Here is a 14,632-nt window from a genome sequence, read left to right on the forward strand (position 1 = left end):
AGGATATTCCTTTCAGCAGTTTCCCCAGCTTCCTTGCCCTCCTCTGGATGCATTCACTCACCATCACATCCTTCTTAAATTGCAGAGCCCAGAAGTGCACACAGAACTTGCGGTGAGGCTGCTCCAAAGCTGAATAGAGTGGGATAATCACCCCTTTGCCCAGCTGCTGATGATGCTGTGTTTGATCAGCCCAGGCTGGGGTTTGCCCTCTTGGCTGCCCGGGCACACGCAGCCGACTCGCACGGATCCTGCTGTCAGGCAGCCCCCTCAGATCCCTCTCTGCAGGGCTGCTCTGCAGCCACTCCTCTCCCAGTTTATACTTGTGCCTGGCATTGCTCCATCCCAGGTGCACAATCTGACATTTGGACTTGTTAAACTGCAATATTGCCCAGTGTTCCAAACTATCTAGATTTCTCTGCAAGGCCTCATGTCCTCAAGAGAGTCCACAGCATTTCCCAGTGTGGTATCATCAGGAGCCTTGCTAATGGTGCATTTGACTCCTGCATGCAGATCATTGATGAATATGTGGAAGAGAACTGTCCTGAGGACTGAGCCCTGAGCAATACCACCAATGACCATCACCAGCCCCATGCACTACAAGCCTTCAGCCAGTTCTCCAGTATGGTCATGCTACAAAAGCAGCCCACACTCAGACAGGACATTGTTAGCCATGTACATTGGAAAAGGCAGCATCTTGGAGTTTGTTGGTGGTTACTGCAGGTATTTGTTTGTTCTTGCAATAGGTCAGTTCCCCTACAAGGGAAACACAACTTAAAAAAAAACAAAAACAAAAACCTACATTATTATGTTTCTTCACACCTTAGAGTTAAGGAAAATCAGCACCAACTGGGCAGGTTGAGGACTTGCACTGGTGCTTAGGGGTCTCCAATGGCATGATGTCTGCTGGAACCACTGCCTCTGCCTCAAGCTAACTAATTAGAGTTAGGCCCTTTATTTTCAGTCATATGAAAATGGAGTAGCTTACTAGGGTGATCCAAATGCACTCCCCACTTAGTTTTTGGTTTCTGGATGTGATTTTGCTGATGAGTGCTTCATAGCAAAGTGAAGGGAAAAGGCACAAAGAGCTGAGCTGATCAGTGCAAGATAATAGACAAGCAAATTCCTGTCCTTCAGCTAAGCATAAGCTGTCAGAGTTTTCATCTGGTTAATTCTAACAAAACAGAGTCTTCCCATTGTTTGATTCAGCTCTTGCTGTAGGCTTTTACCATTCCCCCATGAATGATACTTGCTATCCCACTGAGATCCACCTGGACTGTTCTTCACTGCTGAGACCTCTAAGGTTTTTGCCTTAGTCTGTGATTATTGTTATGTGAAGAGTATTAAATGTTTCCTTGTATGATCTGTATTGCAGGTGGGCCTTTTAGGAAGAACAGGCTCAGGGAAAAGCACTTTACTTTTTGCATTTTTAAGACTGCTGAATACTGAAGGGGATATCCAGATTGATGGAGTCTCCTGGAACACGGTCAGCGTGCAGCAATGGAGAAAAGCATTTGGAGTGATTCCTCAGGTAATGAAATTTTTGAAAATTTTTGTGCCTTTATTTTTATTGGCTCTGTACCCATATGTACATAGCTGCTTTTAAGATGTTTGTTATTGTATGCTGAGAAAAAAACACAGATTTTGTGAAAAGGGGAGTGGCATGGATGGGTGGAAGGATGCAATGATTCACAGCAAACTTTGCATTTTTAGGGTTTCTCTGCCACTCCCACAGGTACTCTTGTAGAAATAGGAAGATACAGCACACTCAAACAGAAGTGTTTTTAGCCTGCTTATCCCTGCTCCTCTGACTCAGTTTGAATTTTGATTCAGGATAAGATAGTGCCACCTGAAGAAAAAAATACCAATCAGTGTTCTCAGCTACATCACATATCATGGTTAACATGTGGATACTGCACATTGCGTGCTTTCCCTGGCAGACTGATAGCAAACATGTAAATCTAGGGCCTCTGAGTCTCTTGCCAGTGTTCCCACAGCTGGACAGTATCTTCAGTTACAGATGTGGATTATCTGTCTGAAAAATTAACATTATTGTCTGCATACAGTAACGCTAAAAGGTGATTGTAAGGGTAGGAATGAAAACTGAAGGAATGAACTGCAGAATTTTAACTCTTTTGTACTTTTGTTGTCTGTCCTTACCAACAACACTGAAAGCCAAGTGGCACATATTGACCATCTCTTCTTTGACAGTTATACATTAGACAGTTCTTCAGTTTCAAAGCATACACAATTTCCTCCATAACATTCCTTTGGAATTCTGTGACTGTGGCAGACCAATTCAAGTAACACTTGATGGCAATCTTACCGATGAGTTGCTCGTAGTATCAGGTGGCACTGGGAGACCAATTGCAGATCAGTCTGCCACACTGTGAGGGACCATGCAGCCTGTCCTGCCTTTATCCATCCTTGAGGGTGGCTACTAGCCCCAGAGACTGAAAAATATGGTTTGATCCTGTCACCCTGGGTAACCTCCTCCTTGAAACACCCACAAAGGAGTGGGCTGACCAAAGTGGCCAAGCAACCCCTTTGAATTGTTGGCTGTCAAACCCTAATTGTGCTATTCCCCCCATCCTACCCCCACAGTAAAGCTGTTTCTATCTTGTTTCTATAAAGATTTGGGTTTTTTTTCCTGATAGTCTCCCATCTGGGAAAAGTGGTTACCGTCTTAGAAAGCTGGTGAGTGTATGTGTAGTATGAAGCTGTTGCAGTGACTACACAGGGCACTTTAAAATAGTTCAAGAGACTCTGGGACAGACAGACAGTTTAACATAAAATTCTTGAAGTTTTACATCTTGGGTCACTGTTAAAAAACACTGAAATGTTCATGCTGGAAGAAAAATGGCCTTGATTTTGCAACACAAGGAGGACTCAGAATTCAATTTTTTTAAGTGATGATCAGTTTTGAGCTATGATAGCTTCCTTTTCAAATATGCTATTCCACAGTAGCCCAAGTGCCATTTATTTAGAGTAGGCATGCAAAGCAGGCACAACTCCCTTTTCTCTGTGCATTTCATGCTCTGAAATTTCCTAGAGGCAGCAATTTTTTAGCACTCTGACCTTGTCAGAATAGACCCTTTCTTCCCTGCCCCTACACCCTCAACAAACCAAGCCTAACAGAGTGGTGTCGAGTCCATGGGTTGGATTAATTTCTTACCTGAGCTCTGCCAGTCACAGACTGCAGAGCTGAGGCTTACTTGGCAAGCTGCCATTTGATAACTGACCTCTTGTCACCACTTCCGTACTCTCTTCAACATGTCCATATCTATCTATTCCCTTAAATTTTCATATCTTTATTACAGCTGGTTCAGTTCTGCAGAGTTTTTGTTGCTTGCAAGTATGAAAAAATGTCTCCCATTCAGATCAAGGCAGCTGTGCAGTGAATTGCATGTGCAGCTGCTTGTATTTAGTTTGGAGGACAGGTATGTTATACAGCTGTCTTCTGAAGCATGGCTGTATAGGATGAAGGATGCTTTTACCAGTAAGGTATGTCTGCACTGGTAAATTTTCCTGTACAGCCAAGTATAAATTTCTGTACTGGAATAGGCTTGCTTATCTCTCCCATAGTTATCCTTTTGCTCTCAGCCTTTTGCCATTTGGGATGTGGTTGCCCATCAGAATTTATGTTCTCCATCTCCAGCTGTCCTTGGGAATGCATGGACTGAGAAGAAATCTGAATACTTGGTAACAAGTAGTCTCATTGTCCCAGTGAAAATATGAGGAATAATTCTCATAGCTGAGCGCTTATTATAGTGTCACTAATAGTATAGAAAACATAATTCTTCAGCTATCAGCAAAATGCAAGAGACATTTATTACATGAGCAGTGTAACTTGCCCTTCTGCTAGTGAGGTGCAGTTAGTTCATTGTTAAAATTACACATTTAGTTCACATTTGGAAGTCCCTGATACATGGATCAATGCCAAATAATCCCAGACCTCCATTCTCTGGAAGGTCATGTGAGTTGCCAGTCCGTTTGCATGCTTCAGCTCGCAGCACTTGTCCCAAAGCCTTGGCACAGAACCGCACATTATGCCTCAAAAGTTCCCACATTCAGAACAAAATGAAGTTTTCAGCAGCACTTTCCCAGCAGGAAAGAGAAATTGCATATGCCACCCTGCCTTTCCCAGAAGAACAAAGGGAGCCTTTTGTTCTTTACCATTCACCTACAGCTTCAGAATGAAAAAAAAGTTGCCTTTCCTTTCCTGGGAGGTGCTCCTACAGCAACACCTGGATTTCCACTGTCCCCATGAGAGCCCTTGCCAGCAAAAGGAGAATGGAGCTCTACCTGAGGCATGCTTCCTCCTGAAAACTTTCCAGCTCTTTCCTCTTCTTTAACACTGTTTCCCAATTTAGTAGAAAAGAAGTGCTTTTCCAGTGTGAGAACCTCACTAATGCACAGCCACATAACACAAACAGTCCTAAGACACTGCTGTCCTCTCTGTGCAGGCTGTGCTGGAATGACCCGCAGGGTGGTCAGGGATCACACTGAGCGGAAGCAAAGCTAAACCCCTTGTTTCTTTCAGTATCTCAAATCTGGCTGTCAGTGCCTTGTAGTGGTGATAAGGGTTAAATCACATAAAACATATTTTCTGAAGCACCCACAAGGAAGTTCCTGGCTGTAGCTCCTCACAGGCTGCGCTGCTGAAGCACAGCCTGCCCAGCACTGCTCCTACAGGCTGTTTGTCATCCAGCCACAAAACAATTGCTCCACTGACACCAGGCTGTACCTTTGCACCCATTGTCCCTTCTTCCTGGACAGGCCTTTCTGATGGTTCTTCTGCAGGTATTTGCCCACAACATTTCCAGAGTGAGGATTTCCAGCTGCATGTGGTTTCAACATACTCAAGACTTTCTTGCATGGGTCCTCATGCAGATTGTATCCTGAAGTATTTAGTGGAGTCAGATTGAGAACATGCCTTCAGAATTTTGTCTTGGAATGGAGGGCAGGAGACCTGCAGTTGATTTCCAGTTAAAACAAATGATGAGAAACCTGAGACCCATGAGATGTTGCTAGCTCCCTGGAAGGGGATGACTTCTGATGTTTTCTTGAGTGTTATTCCATGAATCCTACTGGATCTCACACTGTTTTCTACATGTAAATACTCCATATAGAGTTAAAATCAAGCTCAGCACAGAGAACAAGTTTTCTACACTTTGCAGGACTGCCAGCTGACAAAAAAAAAAATCAAATTTGTTTTGCTCCTTTATTTTACAGAAGAAGTAAAATTTTGCAACATTTATCTTTGTAGTTCCAGTTTTTCAGCATCTATCACATTCTGTTCATTCTATCTGTCTGTCTCTGTCTGTCTGTCTCCAACACTTACTTTTGGAGGTCATGGGTGCTTTGTGGTGTGCCAGCACACTCCTGCCTGGTGCAGCTGCCAAGCAGAGCCACATCCCAAGGTGTTCCCACAGAGGGTCCTGCAGAGCCTGGACTCCTGCAGGGCGTTGGGATGAGTCAGTATCACCATAGCAGGGAGCATCTGCTGCGTCAGACCCGTGCACAGAGCAACTGGGGACATTAATTAACAGCCCCACATGCTCATTTCAGGTCGTATATAGGTTGTTTTCTACATCATGAGTTCAGTGTTGCCAGGAGCACAGCAATGGTATTTACAAGTAAGCTCTATGGGAGGCAGATGTTTTGGCATCTTCAAGGGAGAATGTTACAGAACTGGTCCCAGAAACCCTTCAGGTTTTTATTGTTTCTGTGCTCTTATTCTTATGTCAATGGAAAGTCCCTAAAGGATTATGAAAACAAATTATGTTTATTAAAACAAATCCTCTAACTTTGCACCTAAGCACTAAATGTCACTATGTGAATGCACTAAAGCATTCACATAGTGACTTGATTTTTTTTTTTTTATGTTGATATTGGTGCTATAACACAGACAAAGCAGAGGAGGCTACATGGAGGTCATGCTATTGTTACTCATAACTTCTCTGTGCATGCAGCTGCTGCCTGGTTCCAGCTGATGTTAGATTTGTTCTCCAGCCCTGGGGCATATGGGGAGAAGGGTCCATGGGTCTTGCTGAGGACCTGCACACAGCAAGCAGCAGCTACTCACAGCCAGGATACTCTCACTCCTTAGCAGCCTCTTGTCAGCTGATCCTTAACTCTTCTGTAAGCATTTCCTTAGGTACCTGGGGTCCTGATTTTCCACATAACACATGAATTGCTTAGGAAGCTGATTGCCACACACACCAATACAGAGGCTGTAGCCACTAATGGGGATTAATGCCCTTCAGAAGGGTTGGTTTGCAATATTTGGGGTGGTCAGAACATAAACACGACCATATTTATGTTTCTGAATGTTTTGCGTTTGGTTGGTGTCAGGTCTAAAAAACTATTTGTTGTACAATCACACCCACTATCATCCTGTGGGAATGTGAACAAGTGACCAAGAAGGAGATTATTCCAGATTTGCTGCCAGTCTACCCAGCCATCCACTCTTCCAATTCTCTCCTTATTTTTACTTCTTCCATATTTATGAACAATGTAAGACCTTCATATTCACTTCCTGGTGTTTTTGTTTCACCTTAGACTTCTAGTTTTTAAGAATGTGGAGAGATTTGTTTCTGCTTCTCTTCAAGTAGACTCCAAACTGCCCAGGTGACACATTTAAGTGAGCCCTATATGGTTTCTAATGAGTCGAGAGGAAGGAGGTGTTGAAATTGAGACAGAAGTACCAGAATTCAGGACAATGCCATATTTACTTTGTGGGGATGAAAAACCAACCCTGCTTTTGGGAATAGCTTGCTTTTAGTGCCCCACTTCTTGAAAGCACAGTTATTAGAAATAGCAGCAGCTTCAGAAGAAAGTTGTACCCTTTCTTGCTGTGCCTGGTGCACTTCAGCAGGAATGTTATTCAGCCCTATCTTCTTTAAAACTGGTTTGTTCAGTTAACTATTCTTAACCACTGAGAAATGAAAACACGTATTCCATTAGTTAAATGCATGGGGCTCACAGTGTGAACAAACCCACGTCTGACACTGTTTCCACAGCATTGTTGTTTCCACCACACCCACTACTTGGAAGAACCTAATCCTGCTGCAAATATGTCACCCCACTGCACCTAACCAGTGCAGGGCATGGGAAAAGGACTGTGCTGTACTTCACTGAAGCTTTCACTGTTGTTAACAATTATAAGGGAGTCTACTCTTTCCCCATTGTCTCTACAAAAAGTACTTCAGTGATTAATTTTTAGCTGAGTGTGGTTCTGCAGCTTTGTCATGTGTTGTTTGCCATGTATTGAAGGTATCGTTGCACTTAAATCTACCCCACTGAGTGCACAGCGCCACAGTGCAGCTGCTTTTCTCCTCTGGTTTCTTGAATTAGTTATTTCCTTCTCTTTTACACCAAATAAGTTGGCAGTGGCATGCATATCTTAATCTAGCAAATTAATTAATGTAATTTATTTTCCTCTGCAATGTTTGCACTTTTAATTAATCATAATTTAATGATTAATGCAAATGTGTGTATAAATCGCTTTGAAATCTGATGAAAGAATGCCAAGTTCTCAGGTTGGGTCACATGGAAATTGTGCTAGACAGGCCAAACTCTGGGACAGCACTGAAAGTGTATTCTCTCAGTTAGTTTCTGCTGGTACAGCTAGTCCTTCACAGCTTTTGGTAGTGTTTGACTACTAAAACTCCAGGAACTTACGTGGCTGTGAATCACTGGCATTTCAACACATTTTCTCTAAATAAATACTTTGGTTAGAAAGATGGAAGAAAATAATTGACTCAAATTTTTCCTCTTGGTATTTGTTGTGTACGTATAAGGAAAGAGCAAGCAAGTGGTAATACTTCTCAACAAGGCACTTAAATTCTTTAGGAGCAAGTTCTCCCCGCTAAAAACAGCGGGTGTACCTTACAGCATAGACAAAAAACAGCTTCTTAAGAAATATTGGACAGCCTCAGTGTCCCTTGAAGAATTTAATTTCCATCAGAATCCACCCCATGTAAAAAGAGATTAAACAAATATTTAATTTTGTCTGAGTCACTGCTTCTTGAGCTACAAAACGTGTATCTAAGGTATGGTCACCTAAATCTGCTTGCCTGAACCGATGGGGAAAGCAGACTGGAGTAGGAAACTTCAGCTGGAGAAGGGTGTGTTCTCAGTACCAGGAAATGTGCATCCCTCTCGTCTCACAGCCCACAGTGTCCAGGGGGCAAACTCCGACAGAGAGGGTTCTTGCTGCTGCAGCCATGCTCTGTCACGTCTCTCATGTTCAGCCATGTGACAGTGAGAGAGGGAAAGAACATCTTTAGAGGTAGGACTCGGACATGGTGAAATGCCAGGGGACAGAACGATGCTGAGATGTGTATTTGGCTACAGTGGATTAGAGAAAGAAATTCATTGGTGAAAAACAACTTAGGACAATGTCCCTGAATTTTGACAAATAAGCAATAGGTTTTTTTCTCTCTAAATAAAATTGTGGAAATACACACTTTAGTTTGACTAATTTTTTTGGTATGTTTGAATATGTTTCATGTATTCTCAAATACTTTTAAAACGTTTATTTCAAAATGACAATACAGGAAATGTTTTATTCTGAAATCTGCTGAAATCTGGGGTTTGCTGGTTTCCAGAAAAGTTTGGCTAAGATTTTATTAAGATAATTGCCAAAATCTAAATATGTAATTTTTTTCAAAATCACTTTTTGTTTTGGAACAATATTTTTTAAAAAATTTAATAACATGCTCTTAGCTCTATCTGGTAATTGCAGATGGTTCTTTTTTTGTCTGTATGCTTCAGAATTTCCAATGCTTTATACAGTGTTTCAGGTTATCTATCTACCTGTGTCGGTATGTCTTTTTTCTTGCAGAAAGTGTTCATATTTTCTGGAACTTTTCGGATGAATTTGGATCCTTATGGGCAGTGGAATGATGAAGAAATATGGAAAGTTGCAGAGGAGGTAAACCTGTACAGTGTTATTTGTCTCCCTCTGGTGATGTGGTTACAGCAGGCTGCAGTGTAGGTCAAATGATTGTAATATTTTCAATTTATGTAGAATCTTAGGAAACAAGTGCAGGGGGAAGGTCATGCTGTGTTACAAACTGTATCTATTATGTTTTATATAAATAGTTATTTTAATTCCCAGGCCAATGTGAAGCCAGATGAGAGGATCTCCCTCTAACAAGGCATTCAGGCTTTTGTTCTATTTGTGTCATGGAGCTTCCTTTGCCATGGGAAATAAGAATAATGGAATGTTAGAATTTCAAACCTACAGGTTGTCTTCCAATATTTTGTTGAGGTTTCAACAGGTTTTTTTTGTTTTTTGTTTTTTTTCCCCCAATTCTCAAGCTTAGGGGCCAGATTCTGTTTCCATGTTGCACTGGTCACACACCTTGCAGTTGTCAGGTACCACTTCTTGGCTCTGACAGTGCTCCATGGGTTGCAGAGGTGTCAATAATGCCTAGGAAAAGTCAGGTGAGCATTACAGAAGGGAAAGAGCCACAGCCTAGAAAGTGGATACCTTTTTCCAAGGTACAGATGAGCTAATTAACATGGACCTAACCATAAATTGGTGCAATTTTCCCTGTTCATTGCAAGTTTCATGTCTCAAAAAATGCTTACAGGTGTGGGACTTAATCAAGCCTGGATCAATATCCCCTTTCTTTAGGAAGATAAGCTCTCCTGCTTTGGGGAATTGTTTCCAGTGTGTGTTTGAATTGAGTCTGCGATTTTAAACAGTTAAACCTCTTTTACAATGGCCTGAAAAAAAATTATTTTGAAATGTTTATAATTAAGGAGTTTGGCAAATCTGTATGTGATACTGAGGTTTTCATTGCACAGGCCAGAATGCAAAGCAAATAGAAAAGAGAAAGAGCTGTAATGCTTTTTACTAGGAGTGATTGGATTGTTTACAAAGTTCATGCTCTTGAAGTCTGGCTTGGCAGTGGCAATGAGTCAGTGTAACTTTGGGAGCACGACACAGAAATGAACTGTCAGCTTATTCCAGACCCACATTGACTGCTGAAGATTCAGAGGATCCTCTTGAGATCAGCATCTGCCTCTTACACTCCTTGCAATCAACTGCAGAGGACCAGGCCTTGTCTGATGTTTTGTTTTTTGTTGCCCCCATATTTCAGCACATGAATCTGTCAGCCTTGTGTCAACTTGTGAGCTTAAGTCTTGCTCCTGCAGTCAGGTGTTTGAACCCTACAGGAACATGGAGAGACCTTGTGTAGTTTTAAGAAGAAAGCACTTTTTTCTATCCATTGAATGCAAAATTTCATTGAGGACACAATGTGTGTTCAAAAGAGAAGGAAAAACAAATCACTGGTCTTAATTTGTTTAAAAATTAAAGCACAAACTCTTCAGAAACACAGCACGTATACCCATACAGCACGGTTTAATATGGTTTCCATGCAAAGTGAAAACACTTTGTAGGAATTCCAAATTTTTGTTTTCCCCGGAATGCAAATTAATTTCAGGTCAGTAATATTTAAAAAAATCCAGGGGAGGTGGCCTTCATAAATTCCTGGGGTTTCCTTACATTTTTATAGTGTTTTATAGAGCCATGAAACTCACATATGTTTCCTAGTTTTCATATTTTGTAAAAATGTCTCTAAACTCCACTGATAAGGCCAAGGACCACAGTTGGTTTGGATCTGTGGAAGATAGAAAGCTTTGCTTTGAAGTGTAAATCTCCTAAGGATAGTAAACTGGAGGAAAATCAGAAAACATCTGGGCTGTACTCTGGTTTCTGATCCAAAGGCAGCAGCTTCACTTGGCATGGGCACCCCTCTAAACGCTTTGTCACCAGTGCCAGAGGGAAGCCCCTCATGCCATTAGTATAACCAAAGTGCACAGAACCTTTAGGGCAGCAAAAGGAGCACCTGGAAACACTGTCAGAACTGTAGAGACAGCGACCATGGTGACTGGGGATATTGTCTCTGTTGCTATAACGTAGCACATAAATTTTGATAATTTCTTTTAAACTCTAGTAACCAGAGGCCTGTTTTCTTTCAAAAATCACTTTCCATAGCATTTGCAATGATGTACATGATTTCCACAGTCAGCAGTAATTATATCTTGCTGGTTTTTTGTGTCCTTTTTCTCCTCTGGCAGGTTGGACTGAAGTCTGTAATAGAGCAATTTCCAGGCAAGCTTGATTTTGTTCTTGTGGATGGAGGCTGCGTCCTCAGTCATGGCCACAAACAGCTGATGTGCCTCGCCCGGTCAGTTCTCAGCAAAGCTAAAATCTTGCTGCTCGATGAACCAAGTGCTCACCTGGACCCTGTGTATGTTTTGTTCGTTTGTTCTGTTTTCTAATACGGAGTAAGAAAACCCATGAGGCAGCACCATCTAAAGAGATCTTTTGTAACTTGTCTGGCCTGTTCCTAAGCCTGATTTCAGTAATGTATGTTGGTAATTCTGTGCAGGGGATTGGGGAAGCCTGGTTACAACCTTTACTCTATGGCTGATAGGAACTTTGACAGCAGAGATGAGCAGAGGCACTTCAGAGCTGTGTCCCTGCATGGAGGCTCTACAACCTACAGCCAGGCTGTTACACATGTCAATGCAGTTATGGGCATGCACATTGCAGTCTGAATGCCAGTGTTTATTTGCCTTTCAGAACTTCCCAAGTGATCAGGAAGACCCTGAAGCATGCGTTTGCCAACTGCACAGTGATACTCTCTGAGCACAGGCTGGAGGCGATGCTGGAGTGCCAGAGATTTTTGGTGAGCATTTCTCATAGGCTCACTGACTGTTGTCTCACTGCATTTGATGAACACATAAAACACACCAAGTAGAAATGATGATTTTCTGGATTGATGGGGGTCATTCAGGGCAGTTGAGCTACCTACCGACTGGCAGAACAGTGGCAGGCTCCTGTTTGCTCTTTCACCTGATCTGTCACAGACACCTGTGTTCAGATGAGCTGGGTCATGTTCTGGAGGAGCAAGAAAAGTTTCAACCAGAAGGAAAGTTGTTTCAGTTACCCAGCTGCTGATCTGGGTGCCTTATATTTTTGATTTTGGCTCAGGAGATTCAGAAAAATCTCAGCATCTCACAGAGTTTTACAATTGCAAATGCAGAATCAGCTGCCCTTGAGCAATAGGAGGCTGCCTGGGGAAGAGGAGTTTCCTAGTATGTGATGATCAGAATTACTGACCTCTTTCAACAAGCCATGTAAATATTCCTTTCACATGTAATCAAGGGGATGAATTACTGTAGTCCTGGGGTATTTCCTTTGTCACATAAAAATGGTTAGTAAAGAAAAGCCAAGTTACGCAAATTGTTCTTAAAAATTATGTTCCTCTCTCTGTATTTTTTTCACTCTTCTGTGAGAGGGCATCTAAATTTTATTAGCAGAGTGAGACACGGTTTTTGATGTCTATTTGATTTGGTGCATTAGCACAGCAGTGGAACACTGCCTGGAGTTAAAGCAGGTTAGTCAGTAGGCAGGTTGTACATCCTTTTGGATGTGCTGCTCCTCTGTGTGTTCTGGACTCAGCCTTGTCCCCAGCTGCTGTGGCAGCAGAGCCCTAGCAGGCAGGCAGCCTCCACTCTGAAAAGGCTTCCCACCCTCCAGACCACATTTTAGCAACAAGAGGTGCTAAAAGTTCTCTCTCCTGTCAGTCCTGTGCCCTTATCAAAGATGTGCAGACACTGCAGTGCCAGTGAAGGAGCCTGATTTTTCCTTGCTCCTGCCTGACAGGGGAGACTGGAACAACCTTACAGGGCAAACTTTTTGTCTCCTTCAAACAGAGGTGAGCAGAGCTTCCTTGTTTGGTGAGGAGAAAGCAAAGAAAGCCTGGCACCTTGCTGGCAGCCTTCTCCCTCTGCTTGCGATAGAGAAATTAACGCTTTCTTAACCTGGCAGTCTAGCAGTGGCAGGGAAATGCCAAGGTACTGGGAGACTTCAACAAAGGGACTCAGAGGTAAAACCAAGTCACAAGGAGGGGAAACCAGGCAGTCCAGTGGCACTTTGTAATTTGGGCATTAGGCACCTTTTCCACATGTTCAAATTTTAATGTATGTTTTTGTAGTTGTAATTAGAAACCTCATACTAGAAACTAGAAATTGTAAATTGGGCTTTTTCTGTTAGAAGATGTTTGCCATGTCTTCATGTCTCTTCCCTGCTCCATTAGTTGCATTAGCTGAATTCTGTCAGCACCACCACTGCACATCTAACATGTGAGTGATGTTTCTCCAGGTAATCGAGGACAACAAATTGAGGCAGTACGAATCCATTCAGAAGCTGCTGAACGAGAAGAGCTCCTTCAGGCAGGCCATCAGTCATGCTGAGCGCCTTAAGCTACTCCCAGCACACCACAGAAACTCCAGCAAACGTAAACCCCGACCCCAAATCACTGCCTTGCAGGAGGAGACGGAGGAAGAAGTGCAGGAAACAAGACTGTGAAATGCTGTGTAGAGACCTTCTTCGTGGAGGGAATGGTCAGCAGTGCCCCATGATGACAGGACCAGCACTTCTGAACCGGCCTCAGCCATGCACAAATTCAGCCTTTCAGGAGGTGTTTGCTGCAGCATGAGCATGTGGGAATTGCTTCCCTTCTGTGGTTAATCATGTGCAAGTTAGTACATTCTTTGAGGTTTTGCCACTTATAGTGGAGAAACCAGATTTTCTTTGGAAAGCTGCTCTGATTGGATACAAACAAGATGGTAAGCAGAAGTAACCTGCCTAGTCTGACATAATTGTTCCAGAAAACTTTTAGAAATGTTCTTGCTGGGGTGAGAGGACAAGACAGCAGGAAGAATGCGAAAAAAATAATCAAATCTGGGTGGAAAATAGAAAAATCAGTATGTAAAAAACTTCTGTGGATTCACTTCCTGCATATGAATTAAGGGACAATTTCAGCAAGGCACACAGAATACTTCCTCCTCTTTGTTTTCCATGCAGCAACTGTAATTTCAGCTTAGCAGGAAAGGCCAAATGCCACGTGCATAGGTGAAAATGAAGGAAGAGAGGATATTGTCTTGGAAGCCAATCAACATCTGTCATGTCTCCACAGTTAAGGGAGAATTGGTATTTCCTGTTAAAACCTAAGAGACTGTTAACCTGATCCTGCACACACAATTGGATAAATGCAGGCTGACATCAGTATCTAGCAAAAGGTAGGACTCTTGACAGTGGACCTGTAATAGTCTGCATAGGTCTGGCATTTTTATATACTTTTTATTTTGGCCTAACACCAAAAAAAAAAAAAAAAAAAAAAAAAGAAAAAAGAAAAAGGGAAGAAACCTCTCAGAAGTAGTCTTTAATAATGAAATTAATTTTTATACTCTTCTGGTTTGCAGTTTTGTTATGGAACTGAATGTTCTCTAGGATATTTTATTTATTTTAATATTGTTGCAAACTTTTGCTAAGGAAATTCTGTATTTTAAGAGTGATCATGTACTATAAAGGAAAATATATTTGTACAAAAAGTTTTATATTTGGATTGTTGCAGGGATATTTTGCTACTAGACTTTGATGTCTCATTATGCTAGAGCTGTTGAAAACGAGGGCAGCCCCAGAGTTTGGCCAGGTACTGTCCAATGCTGTCTTTGTGCACGAAAGTATTCCAGTGATACACAGGCGTTTTAGATTATTTTTTTTTTCCCTTGAAATAAATTTTTAAAAAGAGAAACTGCCTGT

At 42.1% G+C, this 14,632-nt stretch overlaps 1 protein-coding gene across 1 annotated transcript in view; it reads left to right on the top strand.

Moving 5' to 3' along the window:
- Window positions 1-14,226, top strand: part of LOC131592446 (cystic fibrosis transmembrane conductance regulator-like) — an 87,073-nt gene extending 72,847 nt beyond the window's left edge. Inside the window, exons 23-27 of the mRNA XM_058863960.1 lie at window positions 1,373-1,528; window positions 8,849-8,938; window positions 11,098-11,270; window positions 11,606-11,711; window positions 13,190-14,226. Coding sequence (XP_058719943.1) covers window positions 1,373-1,528; window positions 8,849-8,938; window positions 11,098-11,270; window positions 11,606-11,711; window positions 13,190-13,396 — 732 coding nt within the window. The 3' untranslated portion in view covers window positions 13,397-14,226. The remainder of the gene's footprint in view (window positions 1-1,372; window positions 1,529-8,848; window positions 8,939-11,097; window positions 11,271-11,605; window positions 11,712-13,189) is intronic.
- The last annotated feature ends 406 nt before the right edge of the window (window positions 14,227-14,632 follow it).

This window comes from Poecile atricapillus, chromosome W, assembly GCF_030490865.1.
Source record: "Poecile atricapillus isolate bPoeAtr1 chromosome W, bPoeAtr1.hap1, whole genome shotgun sequence".
NCBI lineage: Eukaryota > Metazoa > Chordata > Aves > Passeriformes > Paridae > Poecile > Poecile atricapillus.